Source organism: Gossypium hirsutum, chromosome D07, assembly GCF_007990345.1.
Source record: "Gossypium hirsutum isolate 1008001.06 chromosome D07, Gossypium_hirsutum_v2.1, whole genome shotgun sequence".
In the NCBI taxonomy this organism is placed as follows: domain Eukaryota; kingdom Viridiplantae; phylum Streptophyta; class Magnoliopsida; order Malvales; family Malvaceae; genus Gossypium; species Gossypium hirsutum.
In genome coordinates, this window is record NC_053443.1 from 5,308,068 (window position 1) to 5,335,951 (window position 27,884).

At 31.0% G+C, this 27,884-nt stretch overlaps 3 protein-coding genes across 13 annotated transcripts; 2 read left to right on the forward strand and 1 right to left on the reverse strand.

Moving 5' to 3' along the window:
* The first annotated feature begins 789 nt into the window (after nucleotides 1-789).
* On the forward strand, nucleotides 790-1,942 carry LOC107953616 (oleosin L). The gene is made up of 2 exons (XM_016888978.2): nucleotides 790-1,143; nucleotides 1,588-1,942. The coding sequence occupies exons 1-2, from the start codon at nucleotides 872-874 to the stop codon at nucleotides 1,709-1,711; spliced, it is 396 nt and encodes a 131-aa protein (XP_016744467.1). The 5' UTR covers nucleotides 790-871; the 3' UTR covers nucleotides 1,712-1,942.
* A 7,594-nt stretch (nucleotides 1,943-9,536) lies between these two features.
* Nucleotides 9,537-17,802, forward strand: LOC107953615 (polycomb group protein EMBRYONIC FLOWER 2). Of its 8 annotated transcripts, none has more exons than XM_016888973.2 (21): nucleotides 9,537-9,663; nucleotides 9,979-10,069; nucleotides 10,414-10,561; nucleotides 10,808-10,863; nucleotides 11,195-11,309; nucleotides 11,440-11,599; nucleotides 11,710-11,846; nucleotides 12,647-12,709; nucleotides 12,811-12,932; nucleotides 13,388-13,452; nucleotides 13,735-13,787; nucleotides 13,900-13,953; nucleotides 14,038-14,097; nucleotides 14,421-14,467; nucleotides 14,561-14,673; nucleotides 14,822-15,035; nucleotides 15,591-15,639; nucleotides 16,021-16,104; nucleotides 16,616-16,695; nucleotides 16,980-17,069; nucleotides 17,506-17,802. In XM_016888973.2, the coding sequence occupies exons 2-21, from the start codon at nucleotides 10,032-10,034 to the stop codon at nucleotides 17,627-17,629; spliced, it is 1,872 nt and encodes a 623-aa protein (XP_016744462.2). In that variant the 5' UTR covers nucleotides 9,537-9,663; nucleotides 9,979-10,031; the 3' UTR covers nucleotides 17,630-17,802. The 8 variants fall into 8 exon arrangements, with proteins under 8 accessions (XP_016744462.2, XP_040953117.1, XP_040953115.1 ...); XM_041097183.1 differs by having other exon boundaries at nucleotides 12,826-12,932; XM_041097181.1 differs by having other exon boundaries at nucleotides 9,539-9,668; nucleotides 12,826-12,932.
* An 812-nt stretch (nucleotides 17,803-18,614) lies between these two features.
* Nucleotides 18,615-27,209, reverse strand: LOC107953614 (ribosomal RNA large subunit methyltransferase I). 4 transcript variants are annotated; one of them, XM_041097184.1, is made up of 9 exons: nucleotides 27,035-27,199; nucleotides 24,889-24,924; nucleotides 24,490-24,715; nucleotides 24,269-24,403; nucleotides 23,303-23,525; nucleotides 22,052-22,238; nucleotides 21,303-21,487; nucleotides 20,355-20,492; nucleotides 18,615-19,317 (listed from the first exon to the last, which is right to left on the reverse strand). In XM_041097184.1, the coding sequence occupies exons 1-9, from the start codon at nucleotides 27,165-27,167 to the stop codon at nucleotides 19,189-19,191; spliced, it is 1,392 nt and encodes a 463-aa protein (XP_040953118.1). In that variant the 5' UTR covers nucleotides 27,168-27,199; the 3' UTR covers nucleotides 18,615-19,188. The 4 variants fall into 4 exon arrangements, with proteins under 4 accessions (XP_040953118.1, XP_016744459.2, XP_040953119.1 ...); XM_041097185.1 differs by having other exon boundaries at nucleotides 19,162-19,317; nucleotides 20,355-20,395; XM_016888970.2 differs by lacking the exon at nucleotides 24,889-24,924 and having other exon boundaries at nucleotides 27,035-27,209.
* Between the last annotated feature and the right edge of the window lie 675 nt (nucleotides 27,210-27,884).

The following is a 27,884-nucleotide window of genomic DNA, read 5'->3' on the forward strand; positions in this document are numbered from 1 at the left end:
GATTATAAGCCCAATTCATACTTGACCCAACACTACACAAGCTTATGACCCATGCTTGGTGTGGTCCATAATTGTAATAACTTAATTTTAATTTATGTTGATAAAAATCCAAAAATATTACAAAGAAATCCAATTTTACTTTATTTTTGAAGTGAGGAATCGATTTTGAGTTCTACAACCTATGGATGAATCAGCCCTACCGTCTCCAACCCTGCTGTGGTGGCAGTCGCGTAGCAATGTCTTAAGACATTGACAATAATATGAATCAACGCGATTAAATTACAAGATGTGACGTGATAATAGTTTATTTTATTTTTCAATTATGTAGTTGAGATTAGTTTTTACTCATTAAGAATAAAATATATTTCGTGAATATTATTTATATTTTGATTAAATTTTACTATTAATTTTTATTCTTGATGAAGAGTGAAATTTTAAAATTTAAAAGTTATATATTTAGAATAATTCAATTGAAGAATATAAATTAAATCTATAAATCTAACTACTATTATTTAGATTAAATTTGTACTAAAATTTAAAAAACAAAGACAAAATAGAATAATAATAGAATTCAACCTTACCTCTTCGAATAGCTTCCACGAGAACATTGGACGTCGTCTCGTTCAAAGGACCTAAAAAATCAAACCCGACAAAAATCAACGTGTCCTAAAACCAAGCCATTTTTTACATGCAACCCCTGCATGAAAGCATCCTCACCACGTGCCTTTCTTTCTTCTTACACGTGCCCCCTCTTTTCCTTCTATATAACCCACCTCTCTCCTCTCTTTCTCTCTCTCCAATATCATACATACCTACATACTTTCCATTTACTAGCAATTTCTTCAAGTTCTTTTCTTTGTTTTTTTAGGCAATGGCTGACCACCACCTCCAAAACACTCAACCAATGACTCACCAAATGGTGAAAGCCGCTACTGCCGCAACAGCCGGTGGTTCCCTCCTCATTCTCTCCGGTTTAATCCTAGCTGGCACCGTTATTGCACTCACTATAGCCACTCCACTCTTCGTTATTTTCAGTCCAGTTCTTGTCCCTGCTCTCATTGCAACAGCTCTCCTAGCAACGGGTTTCGTCGCCTCCGGCGGTTTCGGTGTTGCAGCCGTCACGGTTCTGTCCTGGATTTACAGGTCCTTCATCTTTTTTTCTTTTTTAATGATCTCCAAAAATACCATGAAATTTCCTGTACTGGACTATTTTTATTTAAAAAATAGTAAATTAGTCTCTACATTTTTATCAAAGATTAAAGAGAGTAAATTTTATCAAAGATCAAAACGAAATATCTTTTCATTAAAAATTTCATCTATTTTTATAATTAAAAATTTCATAAATTAGTATGAGATACACCTTAATCATTACATGTTAAAGTCGTGTCAATTTTTTTAGCAGTCCGTCGGGTCAGTCAAATTTTAATGTAAATTTTTTTTAAATGAACAAAAATAATTAATTTACTTTTTTTACGTGATTAAATTTTTTAAAATTTTTTTATTAGAAAGTAAAATTCAATCCAACTGTTAGGGCTTCCATGGCCCTATTAGTAGCTTTTTCTTATTCTTAAATGACTATATATACAGGTATGTGACGGGGAGGCACCCACCGGCGGCGGATCAGTTGGATAGTGCGGGGATGAAATTGGCTAGCAAGGCACGGGAGATGAAAGATAGGGCGGCACAGCTCACCGGTGCGGCGGCTTCTTAAATTAGTTCTCTACTGCATGCTTTTGTAATGGAGCTGTGCAAAAGTTCAGGATCAAGTGGCCATTAAACCGATCCTTAATGATGTTGTTGTTATGTTGTTGATGATGAAAAGATGTTTTTTTCTAAATTTAAAAGCAGCATTAGAAACTTCGGGGGGATGATGTGGCTGTCTGTTTATGTTAAAAACTCCCATGTAATTGACTGTAATAAGCACTACTTGTTTTTGTTGTTAGTTTGTGTGTTTGTTGGTTCCACTTCAATTACAATAAAGTAAAATTGAATATTTAAATTAAACACTATATAATATATATTATATTAATATACAATATTATTTTTTATTTTTAAAAATATTTAAAATTAATAAAATATTAATATAAAATATTATAATTTTCAAGTTTATTGAACATATATATTTAATTATCTAATCATATAATAAATTATTTAATATTTCAATTTTATTTAAATAATAAAAGTAATTTCAATATTAATATTTTAATAATAAACTATATATTAATAATAAATGTTTATTAAAATATGTTATCTGTACTTTTATTTTTAAAAATTTAGTCTTTTTAATTTTAAAAATTAAGTCTAATTTTTAAATATCGGTAAATCTTTTTATAAATTTTATTGATGTCATATTTTAATTCAAAAATAAAAGTAAGTAGATTAAATACTTAAAATAGATTAAATTTAAGCCTGATATATTTAAAATATGGTTTAAATAATGCTTAGCTTCATTTATCCCTTATAATTATTTGTAATATATATAATTTAAATTAAATTTATATATAACATTGATTATTACAAAATATTTTTATTGTTAAAAGTATATTGCACTATAATATTTTATAACAAATATATTTATGTTATCTTAATGTAAAATATAAAAAATATAAATTTATAGATATAAAATAAATTCAACTAAATAATGAAAAGATTTGTTTCATTTAAAATGAATTTTATGAAATATTTTCAGAAAATATGTCAAATAATAAAAAAATATTTAACATCATGCAAATACTAGAATATATTAATTTTTTTAGAAAATAAAGTCATTTTTCTTAAACTCATTTTCAGTGAAACAAACAGAGTGTAAGTGTTAAGTAGTGATAAGATATATTATATTTTAAAGGATATCTGATAAGGTGTATTTTGCTTTAGAAAATTTAATATAAATTTTCGAAAACGATAGAAAGAATAGCTACGAATTTTAGATAGCTACAAAACTTGAATATGAATAACAAAACAATAATTATCCGAAGTTTAATATTTAATTAAAAACTTATAAAATAAATTTTAATTATTTTGAAAAGAAAAAATTGCTATCTCGTCAATAAAATAAGTACTTTTAACATTTTATATTGACAAAATTACAGATGAGCATATCATGTAATTAGAGGTGATCATAGGCCGGGTCAGGTTTGGGTCGGGCCCAGATAAAAATGCTAAAACTCGAGTCTGACTCGGCTCGCTCATATTAATTTTTATATTATATTATTTTTACATAATTTTTAAATATATATAATACATAAAAAATACTAAAACATTAAAATAAATATTTTCGAACAAATTGAAAGTAAATTTAAATAATATACATACTTAAATAATACTAAGATAGATGCAACTTAACCAGAAAATGTCTCTAAAATAATAACAAAATTAATAATAAAACAAGTGTTATACAATATCTAAATAATAATAATAAAACAGTAGTAATATAATAGTGAAATAGTAACAAAATAGGGAGAAAACAATAAGAAAATATCATTAAAATAACAAAAAATATAGCAGCTTTTTTCTTGGCATTTAGCGAATTCGGGTTGGGACAAAAATATATTACCTGAGGCTCGGCCCGTTTTTAAAATAGGCCTTATTTTTTTACCTAAATCCTCCTATTTTTCAGGCAGGTCTACATGTAACTCATGTTAGTCTTTTTTCTACTGCAGAACATATTTAAGAACATCACGAATCTGTCATGTACTCATGTTATTACACAAATTCCGTCTTAAAACATAGTCTTTTGTTTATTCAAATTTGACTGGATTTAATAACTTTGACCTCTCTTAAAATTAATTATTTTAGTGATGAGATTAAAAATTATGAATATATATTAAAATAAATATTATTTGGATTCAAATTTAGACTCAGGTTAGATTAAAAAACAATCATTAAAGACACAATGTGCTATTATACTATAATAAAATTTATATTTTATAAGATTATAGACTTAAATTAAAATTATATATTTTTTAAAACGATAACTAATATTTATTAAAATCATATTTATGGTAAATTTTAAATTAAATAATAAGATATATTTAAATTATTTTATATTAATAAAAAAATAAAAAAATATATTTAAGATAATAAATAATTTATAACTTATTAGATTGTACTATATAAAATCATATAACTGTTATATAAAAAGATTTATATAACTGTTATATAACTTATTAGATATATCTTCTAATGAGAAATTAAAAGTTAGTGTGTTGAAAATTTTCCTAAAGAAGTGTGTCAATGGTCCATGAAGAAGTATTTGCAATTGGATAGCTCCAATTAAGAAAAGAAAATCTAACATTTAAGATTAGAAAAAAAAATTGGTAATTGAGTCTTTACTTGATTAGTATCCGTATTCTACTTATTGTATAAAAAATAAAATAAAAATTAAGTTTAAGAAAATGAAAAATCAAAGACCTAATAAAAATTGAAAAATTAAAATTTCAAGTTAAGTAAACCAATATTAAAAGAAAGCAACCTTACAGTATAAAATTTCATAAAATTTTCTTATGATTAATACTTTAATAATCTAAAAATTGAATTTTTTAATAGAAATGTTAAGATTTTAAAAATTGAACTAAACACTCAATGAATGATGCTTCCGATTTTGGGTTTAACCAATTGAATCAATAGGGAAGAAAATATTCAACAACCGGTTACACTTTACAGCCCAGGCATTGTTGTATCTCACAATTTTAAATCTCACAAATGAGTCTGACGCTACATTTCACTCTTTCAGCATCTCACCCATAAATTTCATCTTTTAATGTTTCCCTCTTTTTTCACTCAATGTCTCTCACTCATAAATTAGCCTCAAATTGCACCTTGTAGTATTTTTTTCGTCGATTAAGTTTTTAACTCAATTGGAATCGGAATTGTTGTTGGTGCAAGAGAAGGTGAGTTTGAGTATGCTGAAGCACATTATCTTCTTATTTAAGGGTTGAGAGGGGCTATGAACTAAAACTAGGAATCGTGGTGCTACACTCATATGAAAAGAAAGTAATCGCTTAGAATGCACGCCAAAATTTTAAATTTTTATAAAATTTTTTAACATATTGTTAAAATTTTTGATATATTTTTAAAGCATTTGCAAACCCTTCCCTCAAGGCTTTTTAGTTTCTATCTTTTTCTTCATCCCCTCTAAAGTTCAAAACTCTGACAGTTAATAAACATTTCTATTTGTTTTCTTTAAAGTTTAAAGCTAAAAAATCCTACAATTTTAAATATCAATATCTTTGAGGACTAAATTTTCTCTTTCTATTCTTTAAAATCCAAATTTTAGAGTAAAAACAAAATGAGAAATTGAAATGATAGAAAAACAAAAAAATATTAAAAATATTTTTTTTTCTTTCCATAAATTTGCTTGGTAAGAAAGATGAGAGAATTAAAAGAAAAACAACTTAAGACTAAAAAAATTGATGACAGAGTCTTTACTCGGTTAGTGATGCATTGTTGTCAATATAGGAAGATGCGAGTTTGAACTTATTGAAACGCATTTGTCCTTCTATTTTAAATAGAGTTGAGGAGTAGTTATAAATTATTCTACTCATCATATAAGAAAAAACAAAAATAAAAATTAAACTTAAGAAAATGCAGAATCAAAGACCTAATAAAAATTGAAAAATTGAAAACTCATGTAAACCGACATTCAAGAATGCAGCCTTGATGTTTTGAAAATAGAATGGAATAAAATTAAGCAAAATGAAAAGAGCGATTCACTTATAATTGTGTAAATTTTCATATTTTTTTATGATTAATACTTTAATAGTCTAAAATTTAAATTTATTAATACAACTATTCTTATCATCACTATTTTAAAATTTGAACTAAACATTCAATGAATGATACCTCTAATTTTCGATTTAACCAACTGAATCAACGGGAAGAAAATATTCAACATCCGGTTATACTTTACAGCTTAGGCATTATTGTATCCCACAATTTTAAATCTCATAAATGAGTCTGATGTTGCATTTGACTCTTCTAACATCTCACCCATAAATTACACCTTTTAATATTTCTATTTTTTTACCCAACGTCTCTCACTCATAAATTAGTCTTAAATTGCACATTTTAATATTTTTTTCGTCGATTGAGTCTTAACTCAGTTAGTATCGATATTGTTGCTAGTGTAAAAAGACGTGAATTCGAGTGTGCTGAAACACATTATTCTCTTATTTAAGGGTTGGGAAGGGACTATAAATTAAACCGAAGAATCATGATGCTACACCCGTATAAAAGAAAAAAATAAATCAATATATATATTTATTTTTTTCAATAGATTTTTATTATTTTAGTTTCTACCTTTTTCTTCATCCCTCTAAAGTTTAAAACTCTAACTGTTAATAAATATTTCTATTTGTTTTCTTTAAAGTTTAAAGCTGAAAAATTCAACAACTTTAAATCTCAATATCTTTGATGAGTACTACCCAATAAACATAAAACTTTCTCTTTTTATTCTTTAAAATCCAAAGTTTAGAGTGAGAATAGAAAATTAGAAAGATGAAAAATTAAAAGGATACAAAATATAAAGATTAAAAAAATATATTTTTTTTCTTTCCATAAAAGTGCTTGGCAGGAAAAATAGGGAAACTAAAAGAAAAACAAATTTCTTTCCAACTATTTCTTAGTAGAATTGAAAAACGAGAGAAAAGAAAATAAACATTTGATATTTCTATCATAAAAACATGTCAATCAAGCACACTATCAATCATGCGTGTAATTTTTTAAATCAATATGATATTTTTATCATATCGATCTAAAATATTATTTATATTAATATACACTTATTTTTTTGTTTGTTCTAATATAAATTATTTGTTTGAGTCTGTAAGTACCTATTAATATACATAATTTTATTTTTGGCAAAATGATTAATGTTCGGTTAAATGTTAGTAGACTATAAATACCACTTTATAAGTCTTTGAATTTAGATTTTGTGAGCCGAAAACATTTTCCTTAGTTTCATAGTTCTTAGTTCAGGGTTTAGTTAGGTTCTCTTTTCTTTTTTAATTTTGCTATAGTATTTTTATTTTTTCGTTTTAGTTGGAACATTGTGAAGAGAGAGATATTAAATGCTCGTGCTTCGTCGGATTTTATCTATTAATGAGCATTTTCTCAACCTTATCTTTTGCATTTTATACTTACTATGTGTTTGTTAAAATGCATGTGAGGAATTCAAGTTTAATCATGTACTGAATTATTTTATTGGTTGATTGATAAGTGGGTTACTTAGCTAAGTTATTATCTATGCTTTGATTGGTAAGTGTATTAAATTGCATATTACGTACTAGAATTGACACATTTAGTGGAAGATTTAGATGGGCGAGACCAAGAGGAGACTCTATCAAGTAGGTATTTGATACATTTGTGCCGAATAGTGAGATCGAGATGAGAGCTTAGGTGTTATGTTTTAGTTTAGGATGGGACCTAGAGGAGATTCTTAGTTGGGAATGACAAACAATATAATCATCATAGATTTATCAGCTTAGTTAGTAATCCACGAATCAATCAACCATCATTTCAATCTATTTGCATTAATTCCAACAAAAAAGGAAAAAATTTAGTTTAGTATTTTTATTTGTTAATTTAGTTATAGCTTAAATATTATTTTATTTGAATTTACACTAATAATTTTTGACTCGATCAAATTAGTAATTGTTGAACTTGTAATTAACTTGACAAAAGCATTTACCAACAATCTCTTGTGTTCCTTAGAATGCTATAGCGTTCCATTGACATTACAAATATTCTACTCATACAAAATAAAAGACAAAAATAAAAATTAAATTTAAGAAAATACAGAATCAAAGACCTAATAAAAATTGAAAAATTAAGAACTCAAGTTAAGTAAACCAACATTCAAACAAAGCAACCTTGATGTTTTGAAAATAGAATGGAATAACATTAAGTAAGAAAAAGAAATTCACTTATAACTGTGTAAAATTTCATAATTTTTTTATGATTAATACTTTAATAATCTAAAATTTGAATTTATTCTTATCATCAAGATTTTAATAAACATTCAATGGATGATATCTCCGATTTTCGATTTAACTAATTGAATCAATGGGGAAGAAAATATTCAACAACCAGTTACACTTTACAGCCTAGGCATTGTTGTATCCCACAAGTTTAAATTTCATAAATGAGTCTGACGTTACATTTGACTCTTCTAACATCTCACCCCTAAATTGCACCTTTCAATATTTCCATTTTTTTCACTCAACGTCTCTCACTCATAAATTAGCTTTAAATTGCACATTTTAATATTTTTTTCGTTGATTGAGTTTTAGCTTAGTTGTTATCAGCATTGTTGCTAGTGCAAAAGAGTGTAGATTCGAGTGCGCTGAAGCATATTATACTCCTAATTTTATAATGAAAAGAAAATTAGAAAGATGAAAAATTGAAGGGATAGAAAAATAAAAAGATTAATGCAAATATATCATTTCAATCCATTTTCATTAAAATAATTTGGGGTGGATTGAAACATAAAACAAAAGTATAAGTATCAAATTGAACTTTTCTCTTTTTTTTTTCTTTTTTCTTTTGCAAGGGTATCATATTGCACATTCAAGAAAAGTTTTGAGGGTAAATGTGACATTTAACTCTAAAAATAAACAAAGAAAAAAAAGGAAAAGAAAAGAAAAGCACAACCTAAACAAAGATGCTTAATATCTCTTTTGGCATTGTATTATAATTAAATTATGACTTTGATACCTATACAATTTTTTATCAGTTTCATCCTGTACTTTCATTATATAATCCCCATTACCCCTAACTCAAATTTCTGTAAAAAAATTAAGCCAACCAATGACATGCTGCCAAGTTTCACGAAAATTAAAAAACTAGAAAATATAACAAAACTAAAAAATAATTTAAAATAAAGAATAAAAAAAAATCTTAAAACTCAGAAAATCATTTAAAAAACTTAAAAAAAAATCATAATCCATTGTTGAATATTATAAAAAAAACTAAAATTAAAGTATGCAAAACTTCAAAAAAAATTAGAAAAATCATAAATTTTTTAAAAAAAATTGTTTGTTTGGAATTTTAAAATTAAGGTATTTTTACTAAAAAAAATTCAAATTTCCTTAAAAAATCCAAAAAATTCTAAAATTTACAAAAATACCATAAAATTCTTAAAAGAAATTCATAAAGGTCTAAAATTTTCCAAAAACCTAATATTCCAAACAAACAATTTTTTAAAAATTTATGAGATTTTTATTTTTTTAGTGTTTCGCATACTTATAATTTTTAATTTTTATAATTTTCTAAGTTCTAATATTTTTATGATTTTTTGGTAATTTTTAATTTTTAAAAATTTAAATATTTTTTATAGTTGTTTTGACACATAAATCGGGTCATTAGCTGATTTAAAAACTTTTTAAGAGAAATTTGGGTTTGGGGGTAATGAGTTATATAGAATGCAAGTAAAAGTCAAGTTAATAAAAAAAAAAGTGAAAGTACCAAAGTGAGAATTTAACAATAGTATAGGGACCAAAAAGTATTAAGCCTAAAAACTATTATCTAAAAGCTGAGAAACTTACAGATTACTGTTTGCCTATTTCCCATTTACTCGTTCAAGAAAGCTTCAAATTGGATTCCAAAATTAAATTTTCGCTTCCGATTTCGAAGCTATTAATTAGTGATCTTTTTTTTTTCCTCAAAGTTCAGTTAATCTTTATTCTTTCAATCAATTCCCTCTCATCTCCAATTTTTTTTTAATTTTTAGGCTCTATTTTATATGTTGTTTCTATTTCAGGTCTTGTAATTTACTACACTTCTCCATTCACTCTCATAATTAAAAAAAAATCCCTTTGGAGAGATTGGCGAATGCATTTTAAAAGAAAATTTATTCGAATTTTAAATCGTTAATAGAAATAATTTAAGCCGATTTATATTTGATGAAATGTTTTTTTTTTAAATATGAACTTAAATTTTAAAATTAATTAGAGCTTTTAATCTTGGTTTTCTTCTTTGCAGGTTTGAGGTGAGAGGAAAGCTATGATGCTAAAATTAAGCATTATCTAATAAGAATGCCGGGCATTCCTTTAGTGGCTCGTGAAACCTCCTCGTATGTTCTCTGGGATTTTAAACTCATAATTTGAGGGTTTTATTTTTTCTTCTTTTAATTTTTAATATTATTATGGCAATATGTTATGCTCATAGGTATCTTGGTTTGGGTTTCGCGTATTTTCTATCAATGTCAAGCTAAAAGTATGTGATCATGCAAACATTGTTTTTCTCAAGGTCATTGTGAATGATATCTTGTTCTAGAGCCTTTATGTTTGATTATTGTTGATTTATTATAGAGTTTTTGTTTGTTTGTTTTTGTGTTGTAATGAAGTGTGATTTTGGAGTATGTCTATTTGGATAAGTTCATGAGTTGAGGGGTTCTCATGTTATCTTTCTTTCCAGCTATTCAAGAAGCACAGATCAAATGTGCCAAGAAGATTCTGGCCTGAATTTATATGCTGAAGAGGAAATTGCAGCTGAAGAGAGTCTATCGGTTTATTGCAAGCCTGTAGAACTCTATAACATTCTTCAAAGGCGCGCTATAAGAAATGTAATATTTCTGCTTCTTGTTGCTTTCGACATTTTATTTTTTTCATGTAGATTGATTTTCATGTTTGTTCAAGATGTGGTGTCATTCGAAGTTGCAGACAGTTAAAAAGTACATGCTGGTTTGAACCATCTTAGTTTTATTTTCATTGGAAGAGATTTTTCTTTAATCTTTAACTCGGATACTTTTTTATATCAATCTACTTGTTAGTTGTGGTCATCTTTAAATTATTTTTCTTTTAATTTGCAGCCATTATTTCTTCAAAGATGTTTGCGTTACAAACTTCAGGCAAAACACAAAAAGAGGTAATGTTCCAATGTGGTTGCAACTTGAAAGTGCTTATGGTTGCAACTTTTAGGATAGGCAAATCTGTTGTATAGATTCTTATGTTTGACTATACATATGGTTGTTGGAATTTGCATCATTTAGGTAGCAATGACAAGTTTCTTTGTGGTAGGAGTTAATTCTTATTGTGTTGTGTGATTATCAATGAATTTATTAATTAAATTTTGATGATGATTAGTTTTTGGTTATTGTTTTCTAATAATCATGTGTTGTCTTGTTTGACTTGATCAAAATTTGCTATATACAGGTAAATTTGAGTTATTAACTGCATTTTATTTGGTTGATATGTAGGATACAAATGACAGTGTCAGTACCAGGGATTGTCAATGAAGGTGTACTGACACAAACTGTTTTTCCTTTATACATCTTGTTGGCAAGGCTAGTTTCTGATGTTGCGGTTGCAGAGGTAGGGTGTATCATGTCTGTACATTCAAAACTAAATCCATTAGTCTATTTATCTTCTTTTCTGGTATTGTTGTACTCTTTTTTTTGTACTTCATTTATGATATATTTACTTTTTGAACCCCACAATGAAGTATTCTGCAGTTTATCGTTTTCGTCGGGCTTGTATCTTGACTAGCTTCACTGGCATTGATGACAGTAATCAAGCCCAAGTAAATTTTATTCTTCCTGAGATTAATAAGCTAGCTATGGAGGCCAAATCTGGCTCGCTTGCCATTTTGCTTGTCAGCTTTGGTATGTATTTCATAAATCCCTTACATTATAACAGTTCAATTTAGTATGAATTTTAGCTATTAATGTCACTTTTTCTTTCTGTTTCATTCACATTCTACTTATTCTCACAGCAAATGGAGGATGCTGCCTTTGGGGTAGGATACCATTAGAATCACTATATTTGTCTTGGGAAAAATCCCCAAACTTGAGTTCGGGACAAAGGTCTGAGATGGTTTTACCTGTTGACTTGCAGTTTTGCTTATTGAAGGTGTGCCATCATAGCTTTCTGGTTATCATTTAAAGAAAAAAAATCTGGGGGACTGTTCTACTGGTTGCTTAGCTATTATTTTAGTCCGTATCATAGCAAAAAAGAATTGTTTAAGATTCAGAGAAAGCTTTCTTGATTGTTTTTGTACTATGGCCAAGTCATAAAGTATCACTTCTAGGGCAGTGCTCCATTTTCTATATTCTTCTCAAATATAAAATAATACTCTTAAGGAATGACTCTGCAGTCCTTAGCCTCTGATTCTTTCCTTGCTATTTTTATTGGGTATATACTTGTGATGTTGTTCAACCATGCCATTCTAAGCTTGAAAATTCATCCTAAACTCAGCTTTAGCTGAAGCATATCTTGAACTCCACCTGTCTATGTCTAAGAGTGCTTCAATGAAAATTCCTACGGCAGTTTAGAAGTTGGTAGAAACCAAAAAATATTTGTGCAACTGCATCAAAGGGATATAGTGGTTGATAGAAATGCTATGCTAGTAGTATTGAGCTCTATGTATTTGGGATGTTGATGGTGTTGCTATACCATTCGATGGTCAATTAGGTTTCCCTGTACTTATCTGGTTTTTTCTTAAGTGATCACTTTGTCTCAAGCAGTTTTGCTTATTGTCGATGACTGCTTGTGTGAGTGATACTTTAACCATGGTACAACTTTCTTTAGATGGCGCACTGTAACCAGTATAGAAAATTGCGATGCATGTTCAAGCACTGATGATTAAAGCTTAAATAAGTATCTGAATTGCGGTTACTTCTATATTTTATTTTTATCCTTTCCTGCTGCAGTTGAAATGTTCGAATGAGGACAAATTCATCTCAATTCAAAGTTCCAGCAATTCTTCCTTAGTGGTATGTCTCTGCTTCTTTTTCTTTTTAAATTGACATTTCTGACTTGTCTTCTAGAAATATTTTACTTATGGCATTTGATTTGACTTTTTTCACTCCAAAAGAATCAACCACTGCAGCTTCAGGTCATCATTTCTGCTAAGGAGGTTGGGGTAAAGGAAAAATCTGCCTATAATTCATACACATGCAGTGGTGTTTCCTCGTCATCGCTGCCTCATATTATTGGGTAATCCTTGTTATAATAACCATTAAAAGTAGTTTTGCTCTCTGATCAAATCTATTCCCCTTTCTATGCCCTGAAAATTTGATATTACCTGCTCTTTCCTGGTTGTTAATGTGTTTGGAAATAACCTTGTAATTTCTTTAACATTCTCCAAAGTGCTCTAAATGAGGCACATCTTACTTAGGAAAAAGCGGAGGATGGGCATTAGTGATTCTATTGGGTACTTTCATGTTTAATTCGATTTACTACCAAATGCCAATCTACAGATAGTCACATTGGGTGCTTTAGACTAACTTTTGCGTTTCAAACATAGTGTCCCCCCCCCCTCCCCCCAGCACACACACACAAAAAGAATCATACAATTGAAAGAAGTAAGGAATGTGCATTTGCTTGATGTGATTTAACCTTGGTCTCTATGTCTATCTCTAAGACTGACATTATGCTGCTTTTGGTTTTAGGTTGAGAGCAGGAAATGTCATCTTTAATTACAGATATTATAACAATAAGTTACAGAGGACTGAAGGTATTATTTCTTAGTTCTTACATCTTTTTCTTCGGGATAGGGGTTAAATCTTATACACATTCTGGTTTTCTTGAGGTTGCATCTTTTTCTTTAGCTGCCTGTACCCTCAAGCTAAGGATTATTTTCTAGAATTTTTTTGATTCTTCTCTCCTAGTCCTTATTTGGTAGACAAGACACTATGATTAACTAGTTAATCATTAGGATTTTGTTTGGAATTTTTATATAATTTTTGCATTGTATATTGCTTATTGATTTAATGTCATAAATTCCATTTATTTGCAGTAACTGAAGACTTCTCTTGCCCTTTCTGCTTAGTAAAATGTGCTAGCTTTAAGGTTGTTCCTCTTGGTTCTATTTTTTCTTCTTTTTCATTTTGATTCAAATGAAATTGTATCCGTATTACTTGGACATATATGGTTGATGCATAAATTTTTTTCTTATATATAGGGTCTGAGGCATCACTTGCCTGCAAACCATGATCTCTTCAATTTTGAATTTTGGGTTCGTAAAACTTCAGGATCCATGGTGGTATTCTGATAGTTGATGCATGCATACCAAAAATTCTAATTCATAGGTACTTTGTAGGTAACTGAAGAGTATCAAGCTGTTAATGTTTCAGTCAAAACTGATAGTTGGAGATCTGAGGTCAGAGTATTTTCTTGACAAGACTTGCAATTCTGTATTGGTTTCTGATTTTTTCTTCTTGGCTAAACGAACTGATTTGGGCTAATGTTAATGCATCTGGCCCCACCCTTTTTAAAATTGTTTCTTCAAATTCACAGGGAAAAGGTTACTGTAATACGTAAAAGTTCAAGTTTTATTTTTTGCCGTGATTAAGGTGAAATTTGCTAGTATGGGGTGACTCAATATTGAATCTGCCACTGTACTATAACCATATAAATGTGCCTATTTTTGTACATCTTGTCCATGTCACTGTTCTAGTTTACATGTGTATGTTTTCTATTCAGCTTGTTGCAGATGGTGTCGATCCTAAACAACAGACATTTATCTATTAGTAAGTTATTTAATTTGCCATTTACATGCTAGTGAGTTTCTTTCCTCATCTTATTTCCACGAACCGAAGTTGGTAGCTCATACGTATGCACAGCTCAAGACGTAGACGACAGAAGGGCCTAGTTCAAAATGCAAGGCATGTACATCCTGTTTTCTTAGAATCAAATCTGCCAGCAGGAGGCTGTGAGCTTCTTGACAAGGCTCATGGTATTACATTTTTATATACGACCATTTACTTGTTACTTTTTCCTTTTATAAAAAATATAACTTTTAGCGAAATTTACTATATACTTTAGAAATGGAAGGTTGTCTAGGCTATCGGATTCAAATACTGATGAAAGGGCTCTTGTCTCAGGTGGTAACATTATACAAAATGGTATAATGGGTGCTCTGGAGTGTGCCGAACATCTTCCATCCAGTTCCAATGTTGCAGGGGTTTCAGGCACTGCAGGACAATCATATTCTGATTCTGAACATGTTCAATCAGTGTCCGGAAACAATCTTGGCCCCCCTGCCTTGCAATTTGCAAACACAAGAAAAATATCTATGGAACGTTCTGATCCCAGAAAGTATGTCCTGAATTTTTTTTTTAATCTATATATTCAGTGTGTTCTAATTCATTCCAAAGCTGTGCAATGGTTAAATGCGTTTCTTTCTTTTCATCAGAGCATTGTTTATGGAATTTGTTCTGTGAATTTAAAGGCATTGCTTGTCAATTTTTTGTACATTTCTACACTAGGTATTTTTTGGTGCTAATGTAGTAGCTACTGTTGAATGATTGTTTTTCTAGAGAGTGTTGGTCTCAGAACTGTTGGGGTGTAAAGTACTTTATCTACTACCCAAAGTGTCTAGTGGCCACTGCCATTCCTGATTCAGGGATAAATGTTCTAAATCCTGTATCCATCATCTCCCTCCCAGTTTAGTAATAGAACTGACAAATAACAGTTGTGACCAACTAGTTAAAAGATGGAAGTGTGTCATAAAATTGATGTGCTCATTTGGACTGGTCTTGTTTAGACAATATGCTTCCCTCTCCACCCTTGCCCTATTTTCTGCTATGACAAAGGGTTTATTGTTGAACCATGAATATGGGTTTGATTTTATTATTTTCTCTGTGTTTTCAGCCGTACTTTCCTTCGGAAGCGACAGTTTTTTCACTCACATAGAGCACAGGTGATTGAAAACTTTGTAATTGGTGTTTGTAATTTGGTTCTGGGAAATGCGATGATATCCATAATGCAGTGTGAAAAGAAGAGAGAAAGAGGAAAAAAGAAAAAAAGAAAAGTTGCTTGCTGCTGCTTACACTAATCACACATACACACATTAACAACTAATAAGAGAGTGGGTCTAGTTGTGGCTTAGCTAGCATGTGAAATGGACTGAGGACTGTGGTTTTGGTATTCTCCTTGAATTATGTTGTGTGGTACAGCTCAATATGCCTTTGCATTAGTTTTTGTCAAGAGATGTTAAGAAGCTTAGTAATAGTTGACTATGAAATCCATTACTGACAATGTATACATCAAAATCTGTGAAACTCTACATCTCTGCTTGAAGCCAATGGCGATAGATCAAGTGACGTCTGACAGAGACAGTGAGGATGAGGTCGATGACGACGTTGCAGATTTTGAAGATCGAAGGGTATGTTTATTTTATTTGTTTTCTCTTCCGTAGTCTTTCAATGTTGATGCTTTTGTGGAAGGACATATTGTGTTGGATTTTGGTCGGTGGACAGCTAAGAATTGAAGGGTGATGTAGTTGTCAACAAGTTAAGGAGTATTTACACAAACTTACATGACAACCAGAAGTAAAGTAACCATTTTGACATTAGTAGATCCCTTTCCAAGGAATATATAAATGGTATTTGATGAAAAGATATGTATAGATTTTAATCTCATTAAAATTCCTTTTGGTACATTATTGAACTGCGTGACTCAATATCTGCGATGTAGACAAGCTAGGAACTGAAGTCAGTGAACGAACAACTAATAATAAGATATAATGCAGTAATTACTAATGTTTACAGCCCATTACAAAAATGACTCCGAGTGTCTGAAGTGCCAGGGTTGGTCATTAGGGCTAATGAATTGAATCTTGGTGAAATTGTTTTTGCATTTACAAGATTGCATTAAGATGCTCTAGCATGTTGCAGATGCTTGATGATTTTGTTGATGTAACCAAAGATGAGAAGCAAATAATGCATTTGTGGAATTCATTTGTGAGAAAGCAAAGGTAATCTTGTCTTTCTGTTTTACTTCGGGTTTTTGCTTCCGTTTCTTTTATTCTCACTTGGAACTAGTTGAAATCAAATCATAATTGTCATTATAAGTTCTTCCCGCCTCTGTCTGTAATTATGACAGTTTGTTTTAACACGTTTAAACCGACCTATATGATGCCCAGGATGTTGGTCTTTTTTGTGTTCCTTTGGTAGTTTCTTCATTTCACTCGTAGTTGAATCGAGTGACTCATTAGATCTTCATTTGTTTCTCCTGTTGTTGCTGTTTCAACGATGGCAGGGTGTTAGCAGATGGTCATATTCCATGGGCATGTGAAGCATTTTCAAAATTACATGGGCAGGACCTTGTCAAAGCCCCGGCTCTCATCTGGTACATCGTCTCTCTTTTGTTTCTGATTAAAATTTATGTCATTTAAGCCCTAGCACTTCAGCTTGTCTATTTTCCATGAATTGTAGTTTCTTTCTCTTGTCTGATTGTACATACTCATCTTCCTAGTGTTTCTGATCGGCTGATGTAATAAAAAACGATCCCACATCGACTAGCCAAGGATTTGATTCAGGCTTTAGAAATCAAGGGCCATCCTTCCCTATCGAGACCCGTTTTCTCAAAAGACAAAAACCTAGTGGGCGATCTTTAGACCTCAAAAAACAAACAATACCTCATAACGGTCGCAGTTTAACTATTCTTACATTAATAATGTTTATGAGATTGCACTTTTGTTGTCCCGTTTTCAACATAACATCGGATGTATGCTTAAATTCGAAGATCATAATAAACGTATTACCTACCTATGTTGAATTGGCAGGTGTTGGAGGTTATTCATGACCAAGTTGTGGAATCACGGTCTCCTCGATGCACGAACCATGAATAATTGTAATATCATTCTACAACAGCACAAAAAGAATGGTTCGGATTTGATAAAAGGCTAAAGAGACCATTGGTAAACAATCGTGATGCTGAAATGGTGCTCTCAGCCCCACCCCAACACTTTTGTATAACGGTGGTCGACTCTAAAGTTCTTTACATGTCATTAAGCCAAGTAATTGCTTTACTTATTTTGTACAATCAGCAGGTATAATTCATGATACTTTTATTTTCTTAATGTTCTTATAATTATTTATTTGATATTTAAAAAGAATTAGGTATCAAGTATCTATAATTTAAACATATATATACACTTTGGAGATATTGAAATCATACTACTACCATCGCATCTAAATTCCTGTGTACTTATACTTCTGGGTTGCTGGTTATTACCACCGCAGAAGCAAAAGCAATGAAGAAAGTTAAAAGTGCGGTCGAAAAATGTTTTTTCATCTAAACACAAAAGCTGAAAAGCCGAGATTTAAGTGTTTTTAGTTTTTATATTTGAAAGTAAAAATTATTAAAATATTTTTATTTATATTAACAAACTACATATTTTCGTACTTTTTTTGTCTCACTTTTCTAAAGCACTTTTGTAAAACTGGCCCTTGACCAGATAATCTTTATTTATATCAACAAATAACTGAGTTTCACTGTATGGTACCTATAAATATCCTCTGCCTTTCCAGAGTATTTTTCTCCTCTTTTTAATTGATGAGTTCTTGGACGGTACTAGCCATTACAACAAATATTCTTTCATTTATAACAATATAAATCCAATCTAATATAAAGCTCATCATTGATGGCAAAATTGGTACATTAATGCTAAAATGACAATGAAATGAACATAGTTCAATATATTAGGAGTTAGGTTTAGGAATGCTTATGTGCAAGTGTGGTATGCATTGTTACCCCATCAAAATGGCTAATTTTGGCTATTCATTAAATGCAAGCAATGGAAGGTTTTGTATGTTCAATTAATGATTTATTAGATAAAAATTTTCATATAATATTTATATCTTAGAGAAAATCAAATGAGGAAAACAAATCTAATTGCTATATGAAAAACATTATTTGCAGCATGCCTTAACCTGCCATCCAGTAATTCAAAACATACACGATTTTTAGATTTCAACTCATTGAAATAAAATGACAAATAATGCGATGAAAAGACTAGTTACTACAAACAAAATGTTAAGAACAACTTTGAAAATTATTTAGTAACCGGTAACACAGATGAAGCTGCGATGTATGTTTCGGATTCGAAGGCTTCCAAGAAGGATTGTGCGAAGATCAAAATATGGAGTCCACCCGTGGAAGGTTCGTTGAAATTCAATGTTGATGGTGCATTTAAGGGTGATGTGTATCATGGAGGGTGCGAAGGTGTTTTAACGGACTCGAATTAAATACTAGTGTGCATGTGTGTACTGAAATGACTAATTCATATAGTAAATCATTCTAATTTGAAGCCTGGGATAGCTAGCTTCTATCAGTAAATTCTATGTATAATTTCAGCAACATCTCAATACACAGTAATAGAATTTTTAATTAACAGCACAAAATCATCACCACCATGATCATCATCATCATCATCATCATGCAATGCTTCTGAAAGAATGAAATGTCAAAGTACTCGAAGCAGGATATTCGAAAGGTATGCACCCTCTGGGTAGGATGGGTCAATGGGATGATCACAGCCGGCTCCGCTCTGCCTTAGGACTGTGATTTTTCTCTCGGCCATCGAGGCGGCGCCCTGGTTTAGAGAACAAACTTGGAATTTAGGAGCTCTTCATCCATATTCCTACTTCTGTAGAGCAAGCTACGTATTTCTCAACTTTTGTGTTTCTAGATTTATCATTGTTTATATAAAAATGAAGGCTATCAAAAGCTAGTTCTTGCTTCATTGCTTCCGAGAACAAATATTAGATGATAATAAATTTCCAACTATCTAGTCTTGTAACCTGCTTCGATCTGGCTCTTAATTGGATTAAATTCATATGTAGGGGTGTAATCGTGTCAAGCCAAGCTGAGCCTGAATACTAGCAAGCTCGAGCTTCACTCAAAGCTCGAAACTCGATATTCCAACTGAACTCGACTGAACATCTATTCTTAAGCTCGAATTTGGCTCGAGATATAATCAAGCTACTCAAGCTCGAGCAAGCTCGTTTATCAATTTTTGTACTCAAGCTTGAACTTGAGCTCAATTAATCGTATGTTCGAGCCCGGCTCAATAATAATGCTTACGGTTAATAATATACTAAGGGCAGTAATGTAATTTAATAATATTTAAAACATATGTTAAAAATGAGAAGATCGTAAGGCTTGCAAGCCGAGTATTACTAAGCTTGAAGTCAACTTGATTGATAGCTAGCGCTCGAGATCAAGCTCGAGCTCGGCCCGATAATTACCAAATCGAGATCGAATTCTTTTCAAATCAAACTCAAATAGTTTGTGAGCGCCAATGTCTCATTTTTCAGTTTAACAAATAAAATTTTTATTTATAAAGATCTTGGGATATGGAAGGTATATAAAATCTCGCTATGTTCAAAAGGGAAACAAAAATAGTAAAAAGATAAAGCAGAAAACTTGCATTACCTATCCTCAAGTGGAAGAAAGTGCCTTTTTAAGGTATTACTAAAATAGTGACAAGGCAATGTGAATGGTAACAAATCAAACCAATTTCTTTTCTTGTAACAATGCAAATTTTGTAGAGTTACGCATACAATATATATTCAAGGCATTGTCAGATGGTTTCTAGTGCTCAAGAAAGTACACAGAAAAATCATTTACCTGAAGAGTGCGCAAGAATGTCCCACTTTGAGTCATCGCTCCTGAACAAGAACAGGTCATGAGAAGGCCACCTCTTCTAGTTATTTTCATTGCTAGTGAGTTTAAGTTTCTATACATGCCTGAAGCACTTTGGAGAACCTGGGTATTATTAGCATCCAAGAGAAACATGAAAAGCATATATGATGTATTATTAGACTTATAGTCACAGCTTAATATTCATATATGAGAGATGCCGGATTCGGGATGCATGAGAAGTTTTACATGTTCATTTGTGTGACAGTATAAGTGAAAATGTAGCATATTCTTGTTTATTAATTAATTTGGAAAAACAGCAAAGAAAAATTTATTTGATTTCCTCCCAAAACAAAGAATAAGAAATTAATTTCGACTAAACATAAGCTGCCTTGAGCTACTCATGCACTTGATGATATTTGTATAATATTTCAAATATGAATTACTAGATAGGAGATAAATGGTTAAAATATACTCTAAATCCCTATACTCTTCCTACATTTGGAATTTAGTCCCTCAACATTTTAGATTTCAAAATTCAGGTCCAATTATTAGCATAGTTAAAATTTTCTATTAAATTTACCGGTGTGACATTTTGAAATTTAAACAAAAAAAAACCCTCACTTGATGGCCATGTAAAAAATGACGTTATAATGAACTTAAATTTAACGATGTTAACAATTGGACTTGTATTTTTAAATCTGAAAAGTAGAGGAATTAAATTCCTAAAAATAAAAATAAAGGGACTAAATTCCAAATTTAGAAAGAGTGAAGGGAACTGTAACATATTTCAACCTAGATTAATCAGCAGGCATACAGATTAGTCTGTCTGCATGAATATGCCTGAACGTGTAAACCAGAAGTCTGGTCACCTTCCAATGTTATCTAAAGGGATATTAGATAGGGCTAAATGATATATATATATATTAGTAATACCTTTCTGCTTGGTGCAAGTTTTGGAGGATCAAGAATAACTATATCCCATGAGTCATTTCTAGAAAGAGCACCCTTCATAAATACAGTTGCATCTTCTCTCAAAAAAGATGTCTTTTCAGGGTCCAGATTGTTGAGAGCAATATTTTCTCTGGCTAGCTCTAGTGCAGGCAATGATGTATCAACACCTAAAATAATATCAGACAAAATCACATTAACAGTCCCAGAAAATATCTGCAATCATTGAGAAAGAGTTTTGAAGTATCTACGTAGATGTACCTTATGACAAGGAATATCGAGATGGTTAATATGGAAGCAACTTAAGGTCAAAAACTAACTCAATTCAACTTAGCTATACTTCGATTCCATACCAGTTGGATTCTACTATAAGGATTTTCATGGCCGTCTTCTTCAAATTTTAAGAAATTCAGCTATTTGGCAAAGAAAAGCGGCAAATCCAAAGTCTAGGAGATAGACTATGACCGGATTTTGGCACTACTGGATCAAATACATAATTTCGAGCAGATAGTGAAAATGACCAAATTTGAGTAAGAAATTACATTACCATAATACTAGGTTATGATAGTTCTACTTTACAAATTTCTAAATAAATTGGCCTTGCACTATTATTAGTTGGCTGCAATTTCTAAATAATCATGCCAGGCATCCTTGACAACTATTAATTAAGCAAAAACATTCAGTACAAGTAGGCATTTAGCAAACAATTAACAAAAATCTCGGCAGTCACGTACCGGTAATACTCATAGCACCTCCTTTTGCGGCATTTAGGGCAAAACCACCACTATAGCAGCAAACATCTAGAACTCTCTGACCATAGGAAATCGTTGACAAGAACATTCGATTTTCCCGCTGATCAGCATAAAATCCCGTCTTTTGACCCTCCAATGAGATTGCATAAGATATTCCATTTTCTATAACCTAATATATAAATGTAACAGACACCTTATAAGACTCATGTTAAACTATGGCACTAAAACAAAAACTGAAGGACAAAGAGCAATAGCTGTATGAAGCATTTCAAAAATCCAAAGCAAAAAGGGTGACCACAGTCACTTATCTAGAAAAATGACATTTCAACAAATGAGAAAAACTGAAGTCTAATGATTGTCTTCATTTTATAAATGAGAGATGCAATCCTGGATGGAGAATCCTCAAATGAGAACGTTCAGAAAATCTACAAGTGCAGATTAATGCCAATAAAAAGCTTTATAATTTGAAATTTTATGAGGTCACATAGTATTAATAAAAAAACAAAGAATTAATGTTGTAGTTATCTAGCATGAATAAATAATTCAATAAACAATATCCTCATATTGGCTCCAGCTCCGGCTATCACAATTATGGCATGGGACTTCCAGAAGTTGGTAGCTTCTTTCAGATAAAATATATAACAACAGCAAAGGCATAAAAGAGCCAACTCAATGGCATAACAAACCACAGTTTGTCCTTGCAATCTATGCATGATGGTAGCAGTCAATTGGAATATGTACAAAGGGAATAATTCTTCTTATGCATGTTGTCAGTCATAGCTAAATCTTAAATGAAGTACACATATTTTATTAGCAAGAAGACAAGTACATGGAGAACTTTCATGGTAAGCGTGACTTCAAGCTCAAATTTTCTAGTTTTTCAATCACCATGGAAGATGTGCGTCAGAAACCAATTAAAATGTGCAGGGTGCAATATTTCAAGGGATTTCTACCTTTGTTCTCTGGGGACAAGTGGATGGATGCAATTCTTTCAGATCTGCTGCTTCTATCCCTACTTTTAAATTTTCAACAGCAGGTCTCCAATGCATATGATTAATCTCGTCAATTCTTATATAATATTGTATTAGCAAGGACACAAGTATATGAACTTTCATGATATGAAAGCATAACTTCAAGCTCAGACTTTATAGCTTTTCAATCACCATGGATGTAGAATGTGCATCACAAACTTATTATTAATGTGCAGTGTGCAATATTTCAAGAGATTTCTACCTTAGTTCTCTGGGGACAAGTGGATGGATGCAATTCTTTCAGATCTGCTGCATCCATTCCTTCTTCTTTTAAAATTTCAACAGAAGGTCTCCAGTGTATATGATTAATCTCATCAATGCTACTGATGCATGCTTTAACTTTTGATTTGTATTTCTCAACCCAAGCAGCAGATGATGCTACCACTGCTAAATCTCCAAAGACATCGACAATTAATCCTGACAATCTACAGTGAAGCAGTCACATCCAATTTGCAAATGAGATGTTAAGCCTCCAGAAACAGTTTGGTAGGAATCAGAAATGAATATGAGAAATAACGGTTGATATCTGAGTTACTTTGACCCTTCTGTTCTCCTTTTCTCTATTTCTTTTTCTTTTCTTTCTTCCTCTGTTTTTTCTCACTGCTGAAACAGCCTCTTGACAGTCTCTTCTCTCTTTCTTCCCTTCTATCTCTTTTCAATTTTCACAAACTAATGAAAAAGAGCTTGTAGCCTTAGGATTCATTAGAGAGACACCCATATCTCTTTTTAGGTTTTGATAAAATTCAGCTCGTCTTTATTTTATTCATCATCTCTTTAAATACAAAATGCTTATTACAGTAATTAAAGGAAGTCATATCAATCTACATAAAGTCCTACCAAAAACTTCTTCCATTCAAAGATTACTACCAAATAACTTCTACTAAACATCCACAACAAAGATTCTATGGGATGTTGGTTAAGTTGGGTTTTCCAACAAAATAACTAACTACACACCCCTATAGAAAAGAGCACACTTCGAATTTATAACTATATTCAACACTCACTGCTATGCAATGGTAACATGGAGCCGTTTTTTATATCCAAACTCTAAGAGAAAAATTATATAGGCAACTGTCGAGCATGCATATGTTGTTACCAACAGCATTTTATTAAATGTCATTCCCCTTTAAATCTTGAATCAAAAAGTATAATTCAAAGTTATAGTTACCTGTCTCCTTCACTATTGACAAGACGATATGCATTCGTAGTGGCCGAAGGAAGCCCTAATCCACGACGTAACTCTACAGCTGCATTGATTCTTGTTTCAAGAAGTTTCTCCATGTCAAGTGCACAAGAAGGATCTCTATATGACATAATTTAAGGAAGTTAATCGCCTTTGGGTGTAAGTAAAACCTAACTACAAAACCCTGCCCTTTTTTGATTAACTACCTTGTTGCTTCCTCTTCTAGTTGCATGAGCCGAACACAGAACATGGAAACCGAATTATACAAACCCCATCCAATAGGTTTCTCTGTCCCATCTGCTACCAACACAATATCTCCAGTCTTAGGTGGTGGTCTACCAATTATTCTATCAATTGCTCCACTATAAACCATTGGGCTTCCATCCTTGAATAGTTGTGTCTTACCCTTCTTTAGAATAACCTTTGCAACACCTATTAAAGCCAAACAAAATACAACAAGTGTAGGAAATTTAAATCAATTAACAAGCCCTTACTACAAGTTCTGTACACGTCAGCTTTCTCAAGGACTAAGGAAGAGCATAAACAATGAGACAACAATCCAACACAAGACTCATGAAATCACTTGAGTATCAGTTTTTTATTACATAGCTCCATTTTGGTTTCTGTTTCCTGCCATTGTCCTACAATGATTGATTCATAATGAAAATGATATTAGTGATGAAAAATTGACACAATCTAATCTAACCACCTTCATCGCATAGGAAGAATCACAAAGGAAGATAATATTATCTACATTGGACAACTTCTTACCATACTTCACTGTTGTCTAGTAAATTAAGTATTTCGCTGAATCTGACTAACAAGGTGATGTCTAAATGCTCAAGTTTTATTTTATTTTTTTTATTTACTATTTTCAATGTATATATCCATGCTATTTAATTATTTACATTATTTATTTTATAAATCCTTACTTTTTAATTTGGATATTCAATAGTCATATTCTTGATGTATTTTACATTATTTATTTACATTGATGATGGCATAGTCTCATATTCAATAGTCATTTTGTAATCCTATTGTGATTTCAGCTAAACACAGTTTTTTAGGATTGAGATGTATTTTACAACTTTTTTGCAGCACAAATTGCCTTCCTTTTTCTTAGCTGAACTATATTAATTTATAATGATATTTCCTATTTCATGTAAACAGTTTTTGTTACTATTTTTTATTGGATTCTTATCCCATACACTGCCAGTGGAGTAAAAAAACTCCACAAGCGGGTATAGGATGATGCCATTTGTTTTTGGGATGTAATAAAATAATAATTAAAAAGGACATTTGGCATCATCCGAAACCCGCTTGTGAAGTTTTTTTTAAGTAGCCTTTTTTATTTACTACTTCATGCAAACCTAGAAACATATACATTATTTTAGTTTTCTTTTCTTTAAGCTTAAGATAAAAAGAAAAAGGACAAAAAATTGAGGAAAAGTTCTATGTATTTTGTTCGGGCAGCAGACTTTGTTTATGCTACCATTGTTAATGATCCTTGGAGATTCTTAATCAATTTTATATTGACTTGGCAAATAAGATAAGGAAAAGAATGCCTGACGAACTTGTAGTCTGCTTTACCCTTTTTTATGTGGCATTTATCTCTTACATGCAATTAGAACCAGACTGAAGAAACATCAGAGACCCTTCTTATATTGTCAAAAGAAATGCATGATTGCAAAATGGACATTCCCCACAATAGACCCTAATAAATACGATGGTCCATGGATTTCATAAAAAGATAATGCAAAAAAGCACGAATGAGGCAAGTTGTTTTCTACATTATATCGAAACTTCCAAACATGGATTTGGACTTGCACTTGCTCCTTTCTTTCTTCAAGAAAGTTAAAGATACAAAAATGCTGACATGCAACCAAGCGCACTGATTTTTCTTAAGCCAGTCAAAGAAATGTAATTTTCAATAAGAAAAAGAATACAAGAAAAAGTTAAAAGGAAATGTTCAAAGCAAGTGAAAGACAAAGCAATTCAATCAATTCATATTGCAAATTTGGATTTAATACTATGTTACTCGGATTCGGGTATGAGTGCGGATACAGATATCAATATGTATCCAACACGGGTGTGGTTAGATTTTTCTAAGTTTCTCCATGTTTTTGAAGATCCTTGGAGGTCACATCCCCATACCCAAGTGTCAATTGGAAGACTCCACTAAAAAATAAGAGTCCAAGCAACATAAATTTAATATCTCACTGCAAATTTTCTCGTTTTGTTTGCTACTCAACTTGCCCCCCATCCCCTTCAAATGTGTTAAAACAATGAAGTGTAAACAGTAAAAAACCAAAATTGTAGAGGGTATTTGATTAAACCAGGAAATTGGTCAAAATCTAAGGCATTCGAAGTTCGAACATAATAGATCCATAACAAGCTAAAATTACTATTCGTTTAATCTTTACCATCCAAAGTCTTTTTTTTTCTTTTGCATCAGAAAAAATACCAAAAAAAGAAGGAAGAACAATGCACCGAAAATTTAATCAATCTCCTCTAAGTCAATCAAAACAGCTAGACCAATCCAAACCTGATAGCTTTACAAATAGTCGAAGAACAAAGAAAGCACTGGTAAAAACGAAACGGAAGCATCAGCAAACAGAAAATAAGGGAAGAATGAAGAACCTGCCTCTCAAGAAAATGAAATGCCTAAAAGATGAAAGCATTGTAGCTTGAAATTAATCAGAAACAAGTAATTGGTCGCAGAGAGTTTGTCTTTGGAAGAAACCAACGTACCTTTGGGTTGAGAAGAAGCAAAACGCTGAAGGGAAGAGAACGGCGGTGGCGGTGGTGGTGGTAGTGGGAGGTGAGAGTGAGAACAGGAGAGACACTTCATAAGGCGGGCTTGAAGCAGCTGCTGCTGCTGCATGCTTCTTTCCACAATATTATCGAGTCAGGATTTGGTCCGGGTATCTAATATAGTTTTGTTATATTTATATATATGTTTTAAAGTATAATTATATTTTAATAAATTTATTTAAGATATGAAATTTAAATTTAGTAATAAAACAAAAAAAAATATTTTTTTATTTTTTTATATTTGAGTCGGGTATTTTAATTTAGGTGTTGTTTGTTTAAAAATTAAGTACGTATTTCATAAATTAAAAAAATTAAGTGTTGAATTTTTAGTATTGATTATTTAAACTTCAAATATAGATCTTGAATGAGTAGAGGTGTTCAAACAGGTAACCGATCGGTTAACCGAATTGAATTTGTATTAATCGAATCAATCGAATTTTTTAATCCTTTAACTATTAACCGAATCAAAATATTTCGATTACTTCGGTCAGTTAACCGAATTAACTGAAATTTATATTTTTTTGTTAAAACAAATATAAAACATATAAAAAATAAATTTATAAAGTTCATTTGACTGGATTAACTGAATTAACCCAACAACTAATAGTCTAATACATATTATATATAATATTATTTATTAAGTTCAGTTAATCAAGTTAATTACCTAATTTTGAATTGAATTAACTGTTAACCGAAATTTTAAAAAACTTTTAACTGACCTTTGACTAAACTAGATCGATTAACCGACCAATTAACTGAATTAAATCAATTCAGTCGATTAATTCAG

What these genes read in the sequence shown, in the direction of transcription:
- LOC107953616 (XM_016888978.2), top strand. Translation starts at nt 872, where the DNA reads ATGGCTGACCACCACCTCCAAAACACTCAACCAATGACTCACCAAATG. An exon ending in GTTCTGTCCTGGATTTACAG is followed by an intron (nt 1,144 to 1,587) that starts GTCCTTCATCTT and finishes CTATATATACAG; the next exon opens with GTATGTGACGGGGAGGCACC.
- LOC107953615 (XM_016888973.2), top strand. Translation starts at nt 10,032, where the DNA reads ATGCCGGGCATTCCTTTAGTGGCTCGTGAAACCTCCTC. An exon ending in CAGGCAAAACACAAAAAGAG is followed by an intron (nt 10,864 to 11,194) that starts GTAATGTTCCAA and finishes GTTGATATGTAG; the next exon opens with GATACAAATGACAGTGTCAG. An exon ending in CCAGCAATTCTTCCTTAGTG is followed by an intron (nt 12,710 to 12,810) that starts GTATGTCTCTGC and finishes TCACTCCAAAAG; the next exon opens with AATCAACCACTGCAGCTTCA.
- LOC107953614 (XM_041097184.1), bottom strand. Translation starts at nt 27,167, where the DNA reads ATGCAGCAGCAGCAGCTGCTTCAAGCCCGCCTTATGAAGTGTCTCTCC. An exon ending in GTCAATAGTGAAGGAGACAG is followed by an intron (nt 23,526 to 24,268) that starts GTAACTATAACT and finishes GCTTCACTGTAG; the next exon opens with ATTGTCAGGATTAATTGTCG. An exon ending in AGGTGCTATGAGTATTACCG is followed by an intron (nt 21,488 to 22,051) that starts GTACGTGACTGC and finishes ATATTATTTTAG; the next exon opens with GTGTTGATACATCATTGCCT.